At 38.0% G+C, this 23944-nt stretch overlaps 1 protein-coding gene across 3 annotated transcripts in view; it reads left to right on the forward strand.

Moving 5' to 3' along the window:
• The window catches only part of LOC137293726 (homeobox protein Meis1-like), a 108180-nt gene that overhangs the window by 39030 nt on the left and 45206 nt on the right, over positions 1-23944 (forward strand). For all 3 annotated transcript variants that reach the window (XM_067824436.1, XM_067824437.1, XM_067824435.1), the window contains exons 8-9: positions 3290-3422; positions 21673-21830. In XM_067824436.1, the coding sequence (XP_067680537.1) occupies positions 3290-3422; positions 21673-21830 (291 nt within the window). The remainder of the gene's footprint in view (positions 1-3289; positions 3423-21672; positions 21831-23944) is intronic.

Raw genomic sequence — 23944 nt, forward strand, 5'->3', positions numbered from 1 at the left:
AGATGGCGGACTGACAATAACGTACATTTCCCAATTTATTGACAAAGATAGCAGGAATAACAAAACACATTTTGTTATATTAGTGCTGGTGTGGAAAATTAGGATATTGTGATATACAGAAGGCTAATGATTTTTGCACCCAGCGGCATTTAAAATACAATTACACATGAATAAGTGGCCATGTGTGGCAAATTCTTGATAAACTGGTTGATTCTATAGTGACAGATAGATATCGATAAGGTTGTAGGCTGCAGATGTCTGTTTCGGAGTATGGATATTTTCCTAACTGACATATGAAGTCTAGGTCTGATAGAGTTACTTCTGGTAATACATATATAAGGCCCTTTTGCAGACACTTCATCCTACCAATATTTTGATGGTAAATAGCACAGTATAAATAATGACTTGATCACATTTTTTAATGGCATGGAATTTTAAAAAGATGTGAATGTTCCGAATACCTCCATTAATGCATTAACGACAATTAGTACATGCTTACAAGTCACAAGTTGTGATTGATGAGCTATCTGATAATGCTGCCACTTGATGTAGTAGAAAACATGATGGAAAACTGTATAGAAAACATGATGGAAAACTGTGTAAACTATTAATATTTACAAAGCCCATTTCTTATAATTCATGTATGTTTTTTTCTTTTTTTTCTTCAAGAAAATAAGTTGTAGGTGTACTTCATTTGACACTGTTCCTATGTGTCAGGAAACCTGTGTGAGGCTGCCTAAGAACGACACACCTTATCAAAATGAGTCACGGGAAATACAAATTACTGCTCATGTACCTCACCTGACCTCTAACCTTACACGTAGCAGGGAAAAACTTGCCATCAGAAAGCAGAAAAAAGTCCCTTATCTAACTCTTTATGTGGTAATCAAGTAACTCATTTGAACAAGATTTCAAGTTAAGACATTTTATAATGTTCATATCCAACATTATGCTCGTTTTACACATCTCTGGAAATGTTTTAAGTTTCATATGAATTATCTACTCTTGACTTTTAAAGTACACTTGATCAGCACAATTAAAATATAAGTTTCAATCACTTGTTATTTTAAGTACATATTTGTAGTGTAATACTATAATGTCAGGGAGTATCTGATGGTAGTGAAATCAACTTCAACTGGTATTTTTGTTTATGTTATGTCACTGAATAATTTAACATCACATTAATCTCCACACAAGACCACATGACTGATCCACTTAGAGAAAATACCTCTTCACTTAATTGTCATTAGCAGAACAGGTGATTTTAAGATGTTAATCTTGGTGAAATATATCTGTTCAGCAGATAATGTATATCTGCAGAAGTGATTCAACATTGATAAGTTTATGGCTTAATGTGCCTGCACTGTGGCACTATCGAACCTTAGGTACAATACATCATATCTTCCGTCTCTATAGGTGGCAGTCTGTGTCCGTCACACAGAGTTGTCCCTACCTGTCGGTAGTGGTGTTGGGTGAGTTGTCACGACCACGCAATTCATGAACAGGCGTTAGTCGTGCATGAACCTAGGGGCCATGTACCAATGATCAGATGACACTGGCCTGCTATATAAGGAGCTGCTATCACAGACAACTTGTTCTTGTTCTGAAATTGACTGAAATAAATGCTGTAATATTCACCTGCTTGTCTATTTCACTGTCGAGTTGAAACTTTCACAATTTAAATTTCAGTTGAAGCTCTTAATGCTTAATATATGTTTTAATGTAAAAATTTGACTTTTAATTAATTCTTAAAATTCTGTTTTTAACTTTCCACAAGATTGTGAATACATCTTTTCATCTGCAACTTATATATTTAAATGTTCATAATGATTTGTTTAAAATTTATCTTCTTCATTGATCAGTAAACAAATATTAAACCAACTCTGCTGGGTTTGCTTGTGGTTGTGTGGACACACATTATCATGAATTAACACCCACCCACAGTGACGCTTACTGGAGGTACATGTAACTCCCTCAGTATTGTCTCAACATGTATACTGCTGGCTTGAATGCTCGCAATCACTGGTAGATGTCTGTGAATAACATAAACTTGAAAAAACTATTCTGCTGAACAATCATTCAGCTCATCTTGTAGCAGGAGTAAATCTGACCATCAGAAATTACCTCGGGTGAGACTGACAAAGTCAATGTGCCAACAGCACCATGCAAATTTTTCTGCATTTAGCACTGTGAATACTATCAGGCTATCTGAGCCACGTCGACTTTAAGACCATTCAGATCGCCAGCGTTGATTTCAGTCTTTTATATAGTGGAAGTATTCGATAATTACAGAGAACCGTGGACACTCCAGGATTGTATGGGATAGGTAGGGCTATTCACAATTGTCAACAATGCACAGCTTTATCGTAGACAGATAAAGTTCCTTCTAACCCTGTGTGTCAAGGAAGTCGTCGTGGGACATTCTTGTGCTTTGCAAACTTTAACAGACTTGCTATTGAGGTCTCTTCACAAATGAGATTTCAACAGTGTTAGAGACTCACATACGATCCTACCAGGTCCCACCACATTCACTGGGCAAGGGCGGGTAAACACCTTTTTTCTTCTCCCAGGTTTGAGAGCCTCAGAAAGCAAATTCATCCATTTCATATTTGAATGAATAAAAATATCATCTTGCCTGCCTTATACAGTGTCGGTAACCCACAGACATTTAGACATGAATAGAAACCTAGTTAGCTCAGGACCATGAGCACAAGTGTTAGTAAAAGTGTCTAAAACCACCTTTCAAGGGCCTCAATATGAGATTATCTCTAGAATAGATTTGGCAGGAGTGGTCGAATGTAAGAAAAACTAGAGAAAGCCGCCTCCATGAGCCTCTATGGTAAAAGCAGTCCCTTTCTGTGGAGTATTTTGTTCATAGCGTCCTAGCTCCAACTAGCAAACATTGTGTGTGTATGGGCAAAACTCCTTATGTATATGGTATCCTGAGACTAAGAGTTGACTTTGTGTACAGGCTGCTGTAAACCCCCCTCGTTACCCTGCCTCGTTGACCTCAGTTGAGGAATATCACCTGAAACATGCAAATAAATCCCCCTGTCAATCAAAAGGGAAATGTATCGCACAAAATTAACAACATTGACACAACCTTTCCTCATTAAATGGGGAAAAAATAATGTTTTGATGCAGTAAATTTGCTGGGTTTCTACTAGGGTGGTCATATGAAATGAAATTTATGAAAAAAAGTGTTTAATTGGATTTCAAAATGTTTCTATTTCCAGTGAAATGTGTTAAAAAGTTTATATGTACATGGTGTTGATGTTTGTTTTTGCAGAGGCCGCCATCACAAAGTTTGAATTACAGTCAGGCCGATGATACGCAGTCCTCCCGGTCTGGAGATACACCAGTGCCATCTAATCAGCCAAATACTAATTCCTCACACAATGCAGAAAACAACAGCGAGTCAGGTAAAAATATTTTTATTTCATTTATACCATTTTAAAAAAATTGTTCATGAAATTGACGTTTTTTATGTCAGTCGCACAGAAATGTCATATGCACCCAAATTTCATGCACCTAAAAACAAAATGAAAATTTAGTAAAAAATGTCGTTTTCAAACTTCAGTCTTCTCTTTGATTATTTGTTTGAATTTTAAATTTATACTCTGACAAATAAATATCTGTAGTAATGAGAGAAAATCAGGAGAACTTTGAGCCCATTACAAATCCAGACTTTTATTTTCAAAATGAGAAATGTGAATATCAATTCAAGTTAAAAGCTCAATTCTGTTGAAATTTTCAAAGTTTAGAACTAAAAGGAGTTGCAAGTTCTTTTCTGTGCGACTCAAGATCTCGTCAAGTTAGCCGAGGAAGAGCGGGTTCACTCACTCTATTGAAAAATGATGCACTACATTCTTTTGAAACATTACATCTGGCCATGGTGCTTGTTAACCCTCTGACCTCCATTTCCCCCTTCGGTGGCCATGAAATCAAATTTCAAAGAATAATGTCTTGGAAAACAGGGTTAAAAATTTAGAGGCTTTTATTTGAAGTTTATAGAAGCATAGTTTTAGATAACTTACGTAAAGTCTTTGGCAGTTGTGTCTTAAACATCAACACCACAACAGAACCGTCCCATCTCATATCTCTAATCTTTGATGATACTATTCCAAAATTTGCCTTTGGGGGTAAGGGGGTAAAAATTCATGATGAAATTTAGAAAAAAAACATGGAGGTAATTGATTGCCAAGATGTCAGTCGTCATATTTTGACAGGTTTTGAGTTTCGGAATTGATCAGGTTTTTAGCAAGGAAATATGCAGTTTTTTCCGACTAATGGATAAGAAAACACGGCAAAGTGAGCCCTGGCAGTGTGGCAGAATGTTGGCCAGCTTGTCTATTTCGGGCAGAATGATATGTACGTGTGTACATAACAAGGAGGAAAGAAAAAGAAGACACACAGACAAGCACCCCAATTAGATCGCAACAGGAGCACAACTTCTTCCCCTCTGCATGGGAAAAAGGAGACAAGTTTATTGTTTAGTTTCAATGAAACTGCAATGTCTTACTGTTAAAATGGTTGATGTCAGCCATATCTAGGAAGTGTATTCTGTACTAAATCAGTCTAACTATGTATCTGGGATTTCAATCATGATGTAGATGTGGAACGAAAGTGATGCTCGTTTGTTTCAACCCTGGTCCAATATACTTTTCCCTGTATCCTAGAGCCTACAAGTTTGGAGAGAGGTGATTTTCAAGGGAACTGATCCAGAAAATAAAACGAAAGGAGGTTTCTCACCCCCCTGAATCCCTCCCCCTCCCCCTGTCCCCCAAAGCAGCCATTCGAACAGGCACTGGATATATCAGAAAAGAAATCCAATATTGCGTTTTTCTCTTTAGGTCCGAGGTTTAGTCATGTGCACAAGTCTTTGACTCTGTTGGCCTTTCTCTTCATGCCTGACTACAGTGCTGATGGAAAACTTGTTATCCTTGCTAGAAGGGATTGTTTTGAGAAGTTGGAAGGGGCTGTATAAGCACTAACAGACTGGTATATGGCCAAACAAATTCAACATCCAGTAATGAAAAAGCTGCAAAAATAAAATATTTACTACAGAAAGGGCATGATCTGTTTCCCCTACTCTGGACGACCAAGACATATGTCATCAAATTATGAGAAAAACTTGTGGGCAAATCCCATTTCCGCACTAACCATGCTGATTTCATATTTGATTAACAGTATCTACATCTTAGTGTTTGTTGATTTCTACCTACAAGTCAACAGTAGAAATAACTCACCTTCCAGTTAAGTGTAAATCATCATATGTTGAAATTTGTTACGTACTAAGTTTGGGTTCATTGACTAAGGTTTATTTCCACCCTCGTAGTGAACAGCTATGGCAAACTTGGCTATCATTACTCTAATAATTTTGAAGGATGTTAATTTCATGTTGAAATGTGCATGACATAGACAATGAATGTGTGTCAAATGACTATTGTTGTGTATCTCTATCCATCAAATCAATAGGGCCCAGGAATAAGGGAAATATCATTTACGTGTGTCAGTAAGCTAATACTTGTCATACATGGAAATGCACACTTTCTAAGCGATATTGTCCATTACAATAGCAGAAGATATCTGCCTATCTCCTATTTCATGTCATGGTATTTCTGATTGCTTTTGTGAACTGTACAGATCTGTTAGATTTGGACTGATATCTGAATAGATGCTTAATGCAAGTAAAATTCATAATTTTCTTTTCGGTCTGATCTTTTAAATTCTAATTTCATGATTTCAACTTGACATTACAAGCTTAGTCCTGATTACAGTTCATATGTTCAGTCTTTATTGTGACTTTGTAGAGGGAATAATATACATTTGTAACATCGGTGAAAAAGTAGTTTCTGGAACATGAAGATGATATTTTATGAGCATAAACTGGACATGCAATCATAATGTTGCTCTTAAAAAAAGGATTGACATTTTTATGTCCTTGTTTGGCTATGGCGATGATATTAAGTTTGTATTTTTCATTGCATTCATTAAAATGCAGTTAGATTATATGGGAAAGCTTGCAACACATGATTTTAAATCAATATTTTTACAGTCAATTGCAGCGGAAGTTTTATGAGAAAGACATTCTTCCCAGACAATTTTTAATTCCAATTTTTCAAATGAACCACCATTGCTATTTTATCAGTTTTGATATGAGTTTAGTCTCTTTATAATTGCAAAGAGTTACTTCCAAATCAGCACACATGTCAAAAAGGGTAACCCAAATTTAATAATTTTGAGATATTCTGTACATATTTCTGATTTAGGGCAACTTAATAACTACTGGCCAGAAATTGGCGAAGAAAGAGTTGTCGTCATAATTTGGATGAAATAAACGTTAGCTCGTCACCTAGTCTTCCTGTCACCAACTTGAAATTTCATTCAGTTTACGGTCAGATTTTATGCTTTCTTGGGAGTTGCCAACACAATTGCAACTGTCAGTGGAATAACAAATTAGGCAGATTTAATAAAGTGTCTTCTCATAAAGTTGGAGAAGAACACGGTTTTTGTATGTCGTCTGAAAACGACCAGTTCAAAAGGGTGGCAGTTTCTGGCTATTGATTCGAGGCTTCCGATGATCTTTTTACTGTCCTATTTATGACATTGGGACATAAATGTCCCAACCATTAATCTCTTGTCTTTACAACGACCTATCTGCGACCATACAGACACAGTCAAGACGTGTCACACATTGACTTAAGAATCTCACTGCGTGGTTTTATGTTTAGAAGATGAGAAATCAATTATTTATTAAATTTCAAAAATATTTCTGAATTTAGACTTTCGTGACCAACTGTATACATTGGCTAGAGTTGAGATTTTATTTCTCAGTGCTGGGGGTAAAATCAATAATATTTGCTTCAGATTATTTATGTTGGATAAAAAAAATAAATTTAATAATTTTGCCTACTTGAGATATCTGCTTTGGGCCGTTGAGAATTGTTTTTATTCCTGCTTCACATGTTTGCATTCTTAACAACACGAACATTAACCTTTCCCGTTCTTGATGTGTTTTGGATTGCCACAAATCGAAAACGTGTGGGAATGAAATCTAAGTCCCTTCCCCTCTCAACCAGCCACCCTTCCCCCTTAGCACCTCCCTTCCCCATTGGTGCCCTCTCCCCCCTGTACAATCATGTGGCCTCACCTGGTCTGCAAGGAGCATCTCATAAACTCATTTTCTAAATGTATTTCCTGCCATGTTCAAATGTTCCTCAGCCCTGTAGAAAGAAAGCTTGATCATTGTCAGTGATAGGCGGTTAATACTGGTCGGAGATTGCCGAAAAATTTCTGAAAACACTCGAAACCCCTTAAAAACATCTTCCTTGGGGTCAGATTTGATACGCCATTCCTGAGCCACTTGGGATGGATACACTCAAGGCAAGGAAATGCTAAACAGCTGTGCCAGGGAACAATTGGGCAGGCCAAACAGCTTCCAAAACAAACCCAAGAGAATAATAGTTTGGTGTAGAGATTGATAAGGCTGCAAGGTATGGAGACAGAGAGAGAATGAACTGATCCCAGCAACATGAGAGAAGCCTTGAGCCCCCTAGTTTGTGTAGATAGGGCGCAATGCAGGCAGCTTGAGTAGATTTCCTTCACCATAGTCCTGAAAGGAACGACCGATCAGCTAGATATTAATTCCTACATAGGGCACCCTGGGTTAGATTCTAAGATCACCCTATAGTTGAGAGGTAGCTGTTATCGATTGTTAGGTATGGTGCTTTTGAAAGTCCCTTTCCAACCACCCTAGTCTTTATCATAGTGCATTATGTTTTTATCAACGTGGGTTTGGGGAGCATGGAGAGTTTGACCAGGTAGTCACTTGTGATAGCTGTTGGTACGCCAGAACGGTGGGCATTGTCACCCACTGTTAGGAAACACGGCTATTGAGAGACACAGTGCACTGGCATTTGATTTCATTTCACGGCTCTTATAATACTCTATTCACCGGGTTTAGCAGCTGCGAAACTGTACAGTGAAAAAAGACTGCCTACTATTCAACGTCCACACAAATCGCAACAAAACGTTTAGTCAACTCTCTGAATAGGGCTGTAGAGTTTAAGCTAAGGGAACCACGATCCTATAACACAAGTAACATTGCCTAAAAGGAATTAATGTAGGAAGGGTTGGGCTGTCATTTGTACCGGACAATGGACCTAATGGTCCTTGACTGGTCAATGAGGCCTAAGACCATGCGATTTGATGCCCAGTCGGGATAGGTAAAAGATGAAATTATTACGAGGGATAAATGTCCCATAAAAATCAAATAGACTGTTCCGCCTAGTTAGGATAGGAAGGACAGTTTGCACAGTTCTATACTAAGTTTTTTCGGGGATTTTCTATCCCTTCATATTCAGCCAAGTTCTCTTCTGAGAGTATTTTGATAAAAATGAATGAAAAGCAGGCCCCCCTCAGCTCCCCAAATTCTATCAGCAAGCCTAATGTGAAAATAATGGTATAATTCCTTAGCCTCTGCCCCGAGAGTCATACATCTAAAGAAACGAATCTGGGTTGGCAGAGGCAAAAAAAGAAGCAATTCCTTCATGTTTACAAACATATTCTTTCTGCTATTCATAGATACTTGTGCCAGGGTGAAGCTTGGACAATTAGTGTATTCACCTTGGTATGATTTGGGTCGACCCAGGTGCCAGGTAGAAGGAAGGTTCAAAGTGAGTTAGTGATCACTGTGCACTTTGATGTATGCTCATCAGAACACATGGCCAGCCAAGGCCTCTACCTCACCTCAGATATTCTTAATATTCTATTCCTTGGCATACTCTACAGGGAGATGGGAGAGAACGGAGAATTATTTCCAATCCACAGATGTGGGTGTCTCAAATTTCATCTGGCACAGCCAAGTTAAAAACAATTTCCAGCGTATCCCGAGGAATCTGTAATTAAATCGTGCATTCATCTACATACAACAGTTCTGGGGCAAGTCCAGGTCCCAGGGGCCACAGACCAAAGTGATATTCCATCAAACCATTCTCAGTGTCCCTCAACCCACACCTGGGCCCGCTTGTCGCAATGCTAATGAACATTGATTGGATATTATATTATGAGGATAATGGACTGTTTATCCAGGTAGATTTCATTACAGGTAATGTAGCAGTCGATTTCTTTAATGGGAGATCTGCAGAGGGTGGGGGAAACTAGGTCAGGGTGTGGGGGGTAGTTATTGAGGGGTGGGGATCTAGGATGGAGAAACATGGCTACAAATGAGAAAGATAGTGATGCAGAACTGGAGAAGAAGTTATTAAGGTGATTGTACTGACATAACAATCCAAACATGGCTACAAGTGAGGAAGATTGTGATGTAAAACAGGAGAAGTTATTAAGAAATAACAATCCAACATAAGGAAGAGAGTCTTAAGGCTGTCAACTTCTTTATTATGAGGACCACAATGTTTCAGCGCATATCCTTACTCCTTCATCAGGTGACTGAATGATCTGAAATGTGTCTGTGTGCATATGATATGAGGATACATACATGTACATGTAAAAACAACAAAAGTAATAAGAGCGTAAAGATGATAGGAGAATTATTTCCAATCCAACAAGTTTTTTATGGCAGTGAAATAAGCATGACCAGATTGACAGATATGTGTTGGTGCTGTTTGAGATGGGAGGATGAGCAGGAGTGTAGAGGAAGTGGAGTTTATCAACACTCCAAACTGATATGGATTTTGTATTGGATGAAATAAACGTTACTAGTGACCATCATCACAATTAATTAAGATTATTTATGATATGTGAAGAGGAATCGTACACATTACCAAGCTGTTAGCTTAGGGCCTGCCATGGCCTCAGCTTGACTGGACATTAGGTGGCCACAGGGCAAAATTAACGGAAGTGGCCAACGATTGAGGAAGTGAATAAAGGAAATATACATGCAAGAGGGTCAAGCATTTGGCTACTGCTGATGGCCAGTTGGACTGTGTCAGCTAGGGGATGGGAGAGAGAGAGAAGGGGGTATCACTTTCAAATTAATGACATTGTTTTGAGTTTAAGCATTCTTTGAGATAGCAAGGTCCAGCTGTGGCCTGTTGTCAGGGACAAGCTTGGTCAGTTTTGAAGGGTCATTTAACTGACCAACACCAGGAATTTTTCTGAGACTGAATTGCAGGAGTGGCATGGTGAAACTATTTTAATTGGCTTCAAGAGGACTGAGAAGGGAATTTGGGCACTGCTAATGAGGCCATATGAAGAATTTATTACCCTGGGATGATATTTAATGTCAGTTTGAATCCTTGGTGATAATCATGCTTGACTATACAATAATATGCCTCTGGCAAATAAATTACAAAGTTCTAGACCCCAGGAAATTTCTCAACTTGTTAGAAAAAAGGGCTGAAAGATTTATAAAATCATTATCTTAAATGTGCCAAAACAATTTTCAAAAAATTAATTGGAACTGTCAAAAACAGGAAAGATTGAAAATAGTAGTAATAGAAATGATAGGTCAGAATTCATTTTGAAAAAAAAAATCCCATTGTCCTTAACACTATGTTGTTAATGAATTGCCTTTCAATTCAGGAATTAAAATGTCCCCACCCACTTAGTCAAAGCCCTTTATTTCACAAGGTCAGGCTTCAAATGGGGATTCTAATCCGCCTCCCTCCTGGTTTCTGAGACAATGTTACAGTGATGATACCAGGGATTAGGTGTCCCAGGGAGACAAAGTGTGTTAGGGTGGGGGGTCTTGGAAGGGAGGGAGGGGATTAGGAGCAGGGGGAGGCAGGGTGTCTCAGTTGCCAATGAGTGGGTTGTATTTCACATGAGGTGACTCCACCCCCAACAAACCAGGCATGTCTTATCAGTGAGGATTTCAACTTTGACCTGGGGTCAGAAAACTTGGATGATGGCAGTTTTACCCAATGATTTTGAAAAATTACCACTTACATTTTGAACAATTTTAATTTTGTTTCTGTAATTGTTAGAAATGTATAAATTAGATCTGAATTTGAAATATGTATTTGTACCTGTGTATGACATGGTAGAATAATGCTAATGTATGTTTCAAATCCGAAATTGTTCTGAAACTTAAATATTTTTGTAAAACATTGCCTTTAAGATACCAGGTACAAGCAGGGTTGTGAGTCAATTGTTTTCCTTCTTCAAATAGATGTAAATGATCTTCTACAATGTGTTTTTTTTTTTGCATAAAAAGTGCAGTTTTACCCCTCATTGTCAATTTCATGTTTAAGATTTGATAACCCCTCATGGTTTTATGCTGTGATTGACACTTTGACTGACAAGCCAAACAAACAGCCTTCTGAATTGAACACATTTGAATGACATTGTTTTCTTAGCAGGAGAAAGTAGTTCTGTTTTCATTTGGCTGTAACATATACATATGAATATTTACATAGAAAATATGGCAATACCTTTAATCTTTAATTGCCAGTAGCTTCTGTTCTGTAAGAAAAACTGGGACCTGTTTGTTTTCTGTAACTGGAATTCTGCCTAAAGGCGAGGTGTACATTTCAGTAGCGTACATTGCCAATACATGACACCCATCGAGTTTTCATTAGTTAGAAACACAGAAATTGTTAAACTGACATCCGTTTTAACTAACATTGATTCCTGGTCCGACATAGCTCAACCTTGTACTGCATCTGACAATGTTGCAAGTTGGGGATGACGAGGAGAGCAACCTGTTTCAGAATTTTTCATGAAATGGACAAACTTCCAGATTTCCAGGAAAAATGGATGTGAAATCAAACTCTTTCTATTTCAATTTCCTGAATCTCTGAGCAATATAATTTTACATTTTTCTCTAAGGTTAGAAGAGATAATTTCTTGGTTAGACATATTTATTTTTTCATGATTAAATCAACACTTTGTCAGCAAGCATTGATATCAAAGTAATCAGTTATTTGTTGTAGCAGTCAATGCAACATTGATACACATTTGAGTTTGTTATTGCGCAGTTCACTAGTGATCTGATAAACAGTTCCTTAGTTGCAACCTACCCTTGTTGATGCCACACATTTTTATGATGATGTGAGATAGAGCATGAGCCAAGCGAGGGTGGCGACAGAATGAAAATGAGAATTATCGTTGAAGCACCCAACACCTGAAACAATAGCCAGGTTTGTTGCTTCGTGTCCTTTGTTAACCTCTACGGTTCCCACCCGGGTTATTGCAGTGCTTACTGACAGGTTTCCACAAGATAAATACATGAAAGAATTTCACAATTTGTTTGGAAAACATCTCCTTAATTTGACCTGTAATCTGATCATGTGAAAAACACTTGCACATTCCCCATCATCATTGGCGACTACATCAGCTGCACATCCTGATACTGCAACAATCATGGTACAGTTGAATTTGCACCTTTACTTACTGATATAAGTGTATTGACAACACTATGATATTAAGTATAGGAAACCTTTTCTTCACTTTTCTTACAGAATTATTTGCCAGATTGTTAAAGAGCCACATGTTGGAGTTTCTCGGAGACTCACACACATGGAGTGTGGTGTCTGCCTACCAAGTTTATCATGATTACAGGAGAGATTCTGAAGCAAATAAACTACACCATGCTCTTGGACAGAAGGAAAATACTAGTCAGTAGCTGGTTGAATTCATGACTTTGTATGCAGCACTACCTTAAATGATGACATTATCATGCCACGCTGATTCCTGCAAGGATACTCTAAAGCATATTCTTCCAACTATATGCTACAGTTTTAGGACAGATATGTTTATTCAAAAGATGAAAGCTTGACAGGCATTTATGAAGGCCAAACTCATCATTAAGGAAAAAACTATGTCAACCTCTGTCAGTATTTACACGAATTCATTCTGACAATGCACAGATTAACTGAAGTATGGACAGAGAATAGATAAATAAAGTATTAATGTATACAGCTCAGCACAAAAAAGAAAAGAAAGCCATTAGGTTTACATGGATATGTATTTCAAATATGTCAACAGCATAGATTTCTTTAAAAAGATTTTCAGTTACATGTGCCAGTCCTATTACATTAGATTTATAGGTTTGTAGCAGGGAAGAATGTTTTAAGTTGTGACTAGTTGTAAGTTGCATTCTCTGGAAGGAGGAAATGGAGGATGGAGCCTCTGGGTACTACTTCCCTACTGGGCTGATAAGTTGACTAGTTAAATAAGTAAACCAGCGCAGCATGACTGTGGACAATGCTGAGAGGGCCTGATATTAAACTGAGATCTTGTTGACACAGACCACAGGGGTCTTTAGCATGAGCCTTCTGGAAACCTCACTTTCTTGAAAGCAAGGAGAGAAATAAAACAAAGAAATATGTCAGCATGGAGATACCCAAATGGATATTTTCTGTAGCTTGAGGCATAATGAAACGAACATGAACTTACATGATTGAAATGAACATGTTGAAACGCATTACATACATGTCTAAATGTACATATGTCACTTTTGTTCAGATTGCACATCTTTCAAATATATAATAAGTTTTAAGAGTTATTTTAGACTTGTTTAGACATAAAAAAGCTGTAAAATTCCTCTGAAGTATTGTAGTAGTGAAGGCCCAAATATTGAATGTCAACATCCTCCAAATAGCACAGTGAGCTGTGCTTCTTGTGAGTGGCAGAAATGAGGGCAACATTCCAGGAACTAGAACTATCTCATTTCACTATCAGGGACTCCATTTCCTTCTATCAGCTTGCAGCAGAAAGTTGGCCTGCCAAAAGTAATGTGGCTTCCCAATATATCTCAAAACTTCACACGCTTTCCACTCCCCCATTCCCCTATAGATTAAATCTCAGCCTCCCAAAACAATTTTTTGCTGGGTCTTCAGAAAAAAATACTTGGGTTGATAAAATTATTTTTTTGCCATTTTGGCATGGCAAAGAATTTTTCTGAACACTGCATTACTATGTGTTGGTTTTAATATATGACATTAATAATTCTTTTGTTGTTTCATTATGAAAAGTTAGTAAACCTCCATGAAAATGCTTATTATTTTAATAATAGAAAGTTCTTGTAACATTAGTATGGATGACTGAAGGTGTAGAATGTTCTTCATCCATGTATAGCTGATCTATTGTTTAGTACATGCTCTGGATGAGTTTGGAAGCGGATTTTACCAAAATTAGGATTTAAGACTGCAGAAATAAATATGAAAGTTTTAAAACAAAATCGATTCTTCAAGACAGTTGTTGGCACAGTTTTCTGAAATATTTTCTTTCTGATGATATTAGTTTTTAATGGTTAGAGATGAGATAGGCACATTCCCCCGATTGGGGGAGAACAGGAAAAGTCCATTTCTTGACATTGAGGCTTTTGAGGTTTTGTTTGACTTAAAAGTGGTCAGAGGCATTTTTGCCTGTGGGAACTATAAGAGGAAGATCTTCTGATGCAAATCCCATGTTTGCACTGAAAATTAAGGCAGTGTTGCCGTTAAGTTTGTTTAGAAGTTACTTCACCTCGTTGGCTGACTTTTGACTTGGGAGGACTATTGATAACCCAAGTCCTCGATTGGACCAAATGAAGAAAATCAATGAAAGTTTGGGACTTTAATTAGATTGGATCGGGGAAGCCTTCCCAATTATGTTTGCCCAAAACTTGGGGAGAAAGCTGGAGATATTGTTTGCAATTAGCTTGCGCCATTCACCAATGATTTTTCCATAGTTTGGACTTGAGATCAGAAAAGTTACTATCAAATCTAGCCAATCTCAGCATTTTTATCACTCATTTCCAAATTTCGGCCATATTACCCAAGATTTCGTCTCCAAAAGCAGTGCCATTTTCCAACCTTATTGATTCTATCTTAGTAACCAATAAGCAAAGCTCCCAATACCCCCAGAGTGTCAGATTTGCCGTAATGAACGCCAGAAATCAATGCGTCAATGTTCATTTCAAGATTTTGTCGAATAATTACTTCTGTGCTCCACGACAGAATGAAGACAACTTTGGCATATATTCATATCTTTTTGTTTTATGGTGCATGGCATGGATAGATGGAAGCTATATTGCCTCTTCAACCAATACCTTCATTTGTTTATGTACATTGCTAACTCATTGAGACGTTTGTCAATTTTCGTTTAATTATTGTGTTTCATCTATTACATTTCATTGTACATTGCATCGTATGATGTTGCCAGTAAAAGTACTCCTTGGGAATATTTATTCATTCATTCTCTCCTTCTCCATCTATTCATTTATGACCAAGGACAATAGATCACCAGTTATTATTTTCTCATCAAGATATTTCCCTCGTTAATTACTGCCAGTGCGTGGCCTGTGAGCTGAGATTGACAGCGGTGGCAATAAGCATGACAGGAGCCATGTAAAGCTGTTTATAAGTCAAAGTCTTCATTCATTTAAACAGATTTAGAAATTTAATTTAGCAGAGCAATCGGTGCATATTTCAAGCCTTTTGAAGTTGCTATGGGTCACAACTGGTGAAATTTTCAATAGCAAACAGATTGGACAGCCAGTCAAAAATTGAGGGGATCCTTGATGAATGAATTGAAGTATTGGAGGTCTGTGGAAAATCATTGGCAAATGTGGGGTTGTGCAGTGATTGGTCGAATGCTTGTGTAGTTAATTGCGATATCGGTGAGTGCAAATTTCAGGGCCAGGGCCTTGGAGAAGATAATAGCTTGACTACTCGCAGTCTACATTTATATGTGACAGTTTCCTCACTTCTCCACCAGGCTCCTATCAGACACGGCCAGAATTAGCCAGATTATTTGTTAACCCCCGACATCCCTCCGACAGGGTCTGTTTGATGCCCAAACGGAGGGTTCTGATTAGACAAACAAAAAGTTCATTACATGCAGGGCAAGTCCGCAAATGACCCCTGATGCACCCCACGATCCTTTTCACGCATTTTCTCCAACAATATGCCATATTAAATTGCAGATCATATTTTTTCCTTTTCAGCTTCATGACTAATAGAAGTGCTTATCTTGTAGTTAAGGGAATTGTAAAATCCTGTAACTCTTGGGAGGCTTGGGGTGGTTAGTGAGTGGTTAACTCGTCACGGCCAGGGATGGAACACTCATATTAGGTTATATTGGCCTGGATCGATAACTTGCCCCCAGTAATGTCTATGATATTGCCCGAAATGATATGTAATCTTCCAGCCTGAGGTTTGCACCACCGATTTGATGGAATATTTGCATCTTGTCATCTTGTTCAAATTCAGACAGCATTCCATCACACCAAGTCGACCGAGGGTTTTCTAAATTGCTGTATTATTTCCTCTCATTACCATGGCAACCAAACATACATGTGAACAAAACAAAAATCTGAAGTGGCTTTGTTGAAAAATTGCTGATCATTGTTATGCTACGAAAAAATTATTTTTTTGGCAGTCTGCAAAATTTGGTTCCCGAATCTCACAAAAAGTAGCAAGGCACAGCACTAACAGGCAGGTTAAGTTACATGAGAAGGCTGTGAGCACGAAATACCATGGAATCAGTTACAAACAGTCCCATGTTTTTTGTTACAGGATTTTTTTTTAGTACAATTAGTAAATGCCAAGGTTGTCACATGAAATTTGATATCTCACCTGCAAAAAGTCATCTTGCAACTGACAGTGCAGAAACTATGGAACATGATCATAAAGATGAGCTATATGAAAAAGCATCTTGTTAAGTGTCAGTTTCACTGCTTTTGTGCAGTACATTTCACACATTTACTTGTCCTTTCTTCCTCATTGGCATTCATAGACACAGCGCTGCAATGAATAGAATGAATATTTTATTGTTTCTTGGACCAAAATACTTTACAATTGCTCTTTTATGTTTGTAAGTCCTCTCAAATTTTCACCTGAATTTTGAAATTTTGATAAGATTAATAGCCCAGTGTGTTTGGAATGAGGAAACTAGTATTTATGCCAGGAAGAGTGATGTTGATTGCAATGTCTATATACTGGATCAAGTTATAAAGGGAGGCATATTTCACAACGTTGATTGTATAGTTAATGATTAATGCTTTCTCTCAGACCTATCAAAAACAGTTTTTGCCCATGTTGGTTTTTCCGTTTGCTAATTCATCAAGCCATGTTATTGACTACTATGAGGTCAGTTGGCTGTCACTGGGATACTTTTAGTAAATAATTGTGCAATGGAGCATCATAACTCTTAGTTGTGGGCTTTTAGCCTGCTTGCCAATGGCATTTTTTCAGCCTGTTCATATCTAACTGACAAGAATAAAGGGAGCTTACTGGCTTTTATCCCCTGGAAGATTTTAATCGTTTTTGTGAATGATCAACGAGTTCAGTAAGCATGTGTGAGAGGTGGGGGTCTGGAAATACCTATAATTGACCAGGAGACAGCGTGGACTACATCCAACATTGGACGCGGATGCTTGATAACCGCACAGGGATGCAGCCTGGGTACCGAGAGTCATATTTTTGATTCGATAAAATCATGAATTATGCATTTCTTCACCGGTAGTACGAGGGTAGGGAGGAGTGTAGGGTCCAGGGAGAGAGTCTGACTGGTACCAGGTGATGATACAGCCTCTGCTAGCAAGTCTGGCGTTGAGAAAAACGATACTCCCAATGGGGCTAGTTCTCTCTTTTATCACCAGAGGGCATTGTTGTTGAGAGTTGCAGTCTGTAGGACTCCAGCGGGTCGGTGGGCAGCATGGGTTCTGTTTCGTGGCCACATCCCGGAGTGTTGGAAATGGTGTTGCCAATACCAGGCCTCTCAAACCAGCGCACAATTGACGACAAAACGACATAGCCTGGGAGATGGTTTCAGCTGTCAAACACACACCTTCATCCCCCATCACTGCTATAAATGAGGCTATTGTTGGTTTTTCGGTACAATTGTTCGAGCAATAAATATATGGAGGACAGTGTTGTCAGGCACAGGCCAGCGACCTCATGCCATGGAGCAGTTAGCAAATCGGGTGCTGGTAGTCGACGTTGTCCCACATGTAACAAGCCAACATTGGGTGCACGTCACTGCGGCGTCTGTCTCTTGGTGATAGTAACGAGATTGAATTCTGTGGATTAGGGCAAATTGGTAAGGTAATTTGATCCTTGTGAAAGGCCCCTTCTAATGGTTTCATATTAGATACAATGCTCAAAAATACAAATACAGATCTAATTTCCATCGACAGACAAATGGTAATATGCATCAATGATGTTGTAAATGCGTACATTTTGTTGGTGAAATCGGCGATCTTGTATTCCATACGAGGTGATTGCTTCAAAGATCAGGTCAGCACCTCTGTCAAATTTCTATTTCCTATGGCAAAATGAAGCTTGAATGTAGTTGTACTTGTATAGTATACAGAAGAGTGAAATACCCTCACATGAATAGGTAGGGGACTACATTAATTCCTCATAAAGTGTTTAGCCTACCGAGAGGTAAATTACATAATGTCCCCGCTCTGCTATGCTTTTCTGGATCCTGGCCACATGAAAGATCACATTTTACCCTGAGTAGACGACTTTAAAAAAAAATTAAGTACTGCATTAAAAATCCATTTTGAACCATATGTCTTGCAGTCTTTCACAAGTAGTAAATCAAACCTAATGTGCAGCACAATTTGGGCCAAAAAATCCTGTTAACATGGTTGAGAAAATAGTAAATCTAATTTGCAAACATCATATCAATTTTGGATCGTGGATTTTCCTATCGAGTGAGTCTCTTTACTTTGACCTGTGCATGTCTTTGTGTTAGTATTTGATGTTCTACGGGAACGCCAGTGGGGTAGATGACCAAATTAGTGTGGAATTTCATAATTTCATAATACAAATATTCCATCTTCATAAACGTCCATGGCTGGTGTGTCAATGCTGTTGTTCCTTTTTGCCCATCACTGATCATCCGTCAGAAGAAGTCGGCATGTAATATACATGAAACATGTCAATGACTGTCACAATAATGATTGATGGGCTCAAATTGATTAGAAAATTCATTTCCGAAATTGAATTTAAAATGATATTTTTAAAAAATGATACCAGTATTTAAAAATGCATAAATCTGAAAAAAAGGAAGTTATTGAGATTTATTATAAGTGGCCAATTCAAAGACATTCCTCTTGACATGAGCTTTAATATACGTCTGACGTTAATTTCACTTGGGATCTGTCAATATCCTACGAGATTTCCCAAGCTTTTTGATGTGCTTTTCTACCTGTATTACATTTGAGTTTACCTATGTGGGAATTTCCTGCGAGGCTTGTTAGGCAAGTTGGTACAAAGAATCGTGACACTAACAGACGATGATGGAAAGGAAGATGGATGGTGACTTAAACGGGAAGTGACAGACAGTTTCATTTGACTCTTTCTTAGGTAGACCAAGAAATAGCTAATGAATTTTATCTTCAGTACCCAGCATCCATCCTCTTGTAGGCTGGGAGTATCTGGAAACTACTGCTGGATGTTGATGGTTCTCTCATGTAATGTGGGAAAACATAGTTTTGTCATTATTTATGTGTGTCAGTAAAATATTCCCTTTATCAATGCATTGTTGGTATTATTGTTTCAATACTCCTATACATGAAGACGTTTTGTATTGAACTTGTGGACTTAATTAAGATTTTGTTTTCACATTTACTTATTTGTTATTTTAAACATTTTTTTTGTCATTTAAGTTCAGTTTTTCAAATTAATTATTAATGCTTCATTTAAGCTGTTGAAAATGTTATTTACTTTGGCCTATCTTTTCACACATGCATTATTTACAAAATGCTTGTAATGTTGTTTACTCTCTCATCAAAATCTCATCATCAATGAGAACAAAGTTCCTTAACAGAGGGTGAAACAGTTTCGAAGTTTTCATTACGTTCAGGAAAATACATCTTAACACACAAAATACTCTCTTTCAGCATTTCATCTTTTCAAATCATAATTAAGTTTTCAATGCAGAGATTGGGGGCTGTGTAGCCTGGACCCTCGTGTGGCTGAAAACCCTCCTCATCCCCGTAACGATGTGCGGATATTGAAATTGTGTGCTTCCAAAGTGACACAATTGCGTCTACATGCAACGATCGCGTGATTTATATGCCTTAGTGATCTAGTGGAGAGGCTTTCGGCCAGGCTCTGTTCCCTCAGCCAACCTTTCCTCCCCAAATTGATTGCTTGTTTGGGCTTCCAACTGCACTCTGGGGTAGTGGTCAATGCCATGAAAATATAGCTGGGATATGGAAATATTTGTTTCACTGTATATTGGATCTATACAAATGGAGTTGAGTAAGAAATGTATTTTTCCTTCACTGATGTGCAATTCAGTTACTGTGATTGTCTTGTGATATGAATCAGAATATATGGGGTTTTTTTTCATATTTTTTAACCTGCTCCTAGAGATTGTTTGACACGGTTCTGACATAGTGAATTTGGGATAGGTTTTGTTGAAAGTGTCAGTCTTTAAGCCTGAAAGTTTCAGAAAGTAATGTGACGTCTAGTATATTTGAAAAGTGACTATTAACAGAAAATATCAACTTTAAAAATGATAAGGATTGGGTGCACAACTTGTTATAAATACGTCCGAACAGTTGAAATAGATTTTATTCATGTGATTGTTCATAAAAACTGCAGATGTCAACATTACTGAATGAATAGAGGTTGATTAATGATTTTACAAATAACAAATTCTGTAGACAGAAAAAGAGGAAGGTAAATGTTAGGTCAGGTTTTTTTCCCCATGTCATTTATTCAAGAAAACTGTTAAGAAGTCCCTGGACTTGTCCAATGATTGGAATCGAATGGTTTAGTTTTCCCAATTCAACAAAGTTTGTTCAGAGGATACAAAAGAAACAAATTGACGAGCAAGCTAGTCGGATTACCCATGATTCCTTTCAATCAGTTCGCCAATGTTGTTTGTTGCCACTGCTTAACGTTACTAAACCGTGACTTCAGTAAACACACTTGCTCGAGAGTTGCGTCATATGAAACTCTCTCGGCCATGGATTATTTGTGGAAGAAATTAAATTTGTCAGATCTCCTTCAATGGAGGTTCGCGCTTTGCCAGAATTTTCCCTCTAGCTCTTTTCGCAAGCGATCAGGCCGTAGCTTTTCAGGAAACAGAGATTGTTTTCACAATTTGTGGAAAGTAAATGCCCTATTTGTCAGTGAGAAAAGCTCTGACCTCTAAAGAAAATGCTGCAACAATAACGCTTCCTTGCAACAATGGATGCAAAAGGCTTAAGAATCATTCAGTCAACTGGTTCATGTTTAGATTGGCATGAAAAGTACACATGGTTTGAGAAAGTGTCATTTATTAAATGCCCTCAAGTTTGTATCTAAGATTAGATTGTTTGAACGCATCTGTCGCATTGTGTATTGGCAATCAGGAGGTACTTACAACACTAAACGTGATGACTGGTGCCAACTAAACATGTCAATTTCGGTGTGAAATTGACAACATTTGCATTAGTCAGGGAGAAATGTTTATCAAACAATTATTGGTTTTTATATTTGAGAATTGATTTAGAGAGGAATGAGTTGTATATGGTCATGGTTTATGTCAAGGTTACAAGTGTGTATTCCATGCATGTGGTGATGTGTCTTCTGGCATGTTCTAGAATATTACTTACATAATCATCAATACTGAGCATGTAACATGTTCCTGCAGACAATGTGCCAGCTGAACATGTCTGCACATATCGTATGTCAACATCATAGATTTGGTGCATATTTCAGCAGTGTGATCAACATGTGTATGTATATTTCAAATGTTTTATGCTTGTTCTGACAGGTGATGGCCTTGACAACAGTGTAGGGTCGGCAGAAGGCACAGATTGCGAGGACGATGGAACAGGAGACAGTCGGTCAGCAAAACGCCAAAAGAAACGTGGAATTTTCCCCAAAGTTGCAACTAACATCATGAGGGCATGGCTATTTCAGCATCTTTCTGTAAGTGGAAAAATCACCCCAAATAATGTCACTTTCATCACTTTTCTTCAGCAACTGCTAGCCACTTTGAAACTATTTACAAACTTATTATGAAACATAATTCAGGCATTGCCCAAAAAATTCACTTGAATGACATAAAGCTGAAAAGGTTTATGTAGTGGTGATAAATTTCTCATGGTAAGGGATAATAGAATTAGCCATGATGAGACAATTGCTGATCGAATGTGAAAATAATCCCATCTCCAGTCCAGTTTAGTAGCTATAACTTTTCCATGGGTGTCGGTGCAGTGTAACCGGTGAAAAGTATTAGCTTTGAGGGGTAATGATAGATTGTTTTATTTTCACCAGTGTCAAAGAGAATGGCGTTGCAATGATGACATTACGATATCTACCTTCTAAAATCACACTTAAAATGCCAAGAGTGTTGATTTTATGCCTTGGTATGCTTAGCAGGATTTGTGGCATTAATGGCTGCAGTGAGAAGGACGATGGTCCTTCCTTGCTTCCATTTATTATAAATTTCAGTCACTTAGGGCGCCCGTTCAATATCTCATTGTTCATAATGGTGGCATTAACCAAACGCTCCTATAATCCAACCCAATACCTAAACCCACACTTTCGCTAGCGACTTTGCCAGTTGTGCAATAAAAAGACAGCCTGATTCAATGTGAAAAAAATCTCTGGAAGGGGGAACAGTAGAGTATCCTTTTTGGCCATCTTATGGAGTTGATATTTTTCTATTAACATTCATGACTTTAGGATGACTAAATTTGCCGAGTGGCTGTAATAGAAAATCCGATGATTATCATTTTTGGGCTGTCGATGATTGAACAGCAGATAGGGCTGATTTCGCACCCGCCAACTTTGTGATAATTCCCTACCTAGGAAGGTGCAAGAATTAGGGAGCGTATTAAAAGACTTCGGCAGTTAATGAGAAATTGGCGACTGAGTGACAGCTTGGGATGCCAGCCTAGACCCTGTGTTAGTTTTGGGGCTTTATCAGCCGAATTTGTTCGGCTCAAAGGATTTAGATGACAGGCAAATGACCAGTAGAAAGAAGATAGGGAAGTGTAATAGGGTCCACAGGATCGCAATTGCCGCCTTCGTCGATTTCACCAGCGCCCATTTCACTATCGTCGATTTTGGAACAAGTTTCACTGTCCAAGTATTGCCTCTCCTTGCCCCCTTTTCCAATTTTCCTGACTTCAAGAAGCCTCGCTCCATGACTATTTGTTGAGAGTAATTCTTATTTGATTGACCAACGGTCAAGTTATATGTCCAGATGAGAGTTTGATTATGAGTCTGCATCGGTCAACATGCCACATACTCCACTGCTAGTTGGAGAGGCCCAGACCATATATTCTGAAAGGTCGTGAAAAAAAGTATCCCTCTTGTTCCTGTACTGCAGCAAAGCTGATTATTATGAACATTACATTTAGAAATATGAGCTAAACATTAGTGTGAAAGTTAACAGTGAAAAGTTCTTCACCAAGCTGCCTAGGTTTGTGTTGCAGTGTAAATTGTCAGATTACAGACTTGAAAGTAATTGAATGCCACTACTGGAGTCAGGATTGGTGATTTTCTTTAACTTTCTGCTTAATTTCCAACACTTTTAATTTCTTAGTAATGAGAATTTTGGCGGTCAACAACTCTGGAGAAAATGAGGAAGAAATTGCTGATTTTCTTTTGTTTAATCTAAACTTAATTTTCTTTATCTTTTTGATTCAGGGGCGCGTCTTTTGTGAGAGCGTGTGAGTCATTCCTACCGCTCATGATAAGAGAAGGGATGCCCCTTTCAGACCCCGCTTTGAACAATTTCTAATTAAAGAACCTTTCTTTTGAGGTGTCCAGAGCTTGATTAATGAGAATATGGTCGTTAGTATATTGCATATTATGTAATTAGGTAGTAGGAAAGTCACAACTTCCGCCATCAAAAGTTTGCTCCAGGAAGCAGGACATTTCTGACAGATAACGGAAACATACAAAGACTATGTTAAGCAACATGTATTTTTCATTAAGCAATCAAATGCTCATTATTGGACAGAAGACGCCAATTGCACAGATTTTGTTTGAATAGCTGAAAATGTTTGGAGGGATGAAAACAATCTGGAATA

The sequence above is a fragment of the Haliotis asinina genome, chromosome 8 (genome assembly GCF_037392515.1).
Source record: "Haliotis asinina isolate JCU_RB_2024 chromosome 8, JCU_Hal_asi_v2, whole genome shotgun sequence".
Classification (NCBI taxonomy): Eukaryota; Metazoa; Mollusca; class Gastropoda; order Lepetellida; family Haliotidae; genus Haliotis; species Haliotis asinina.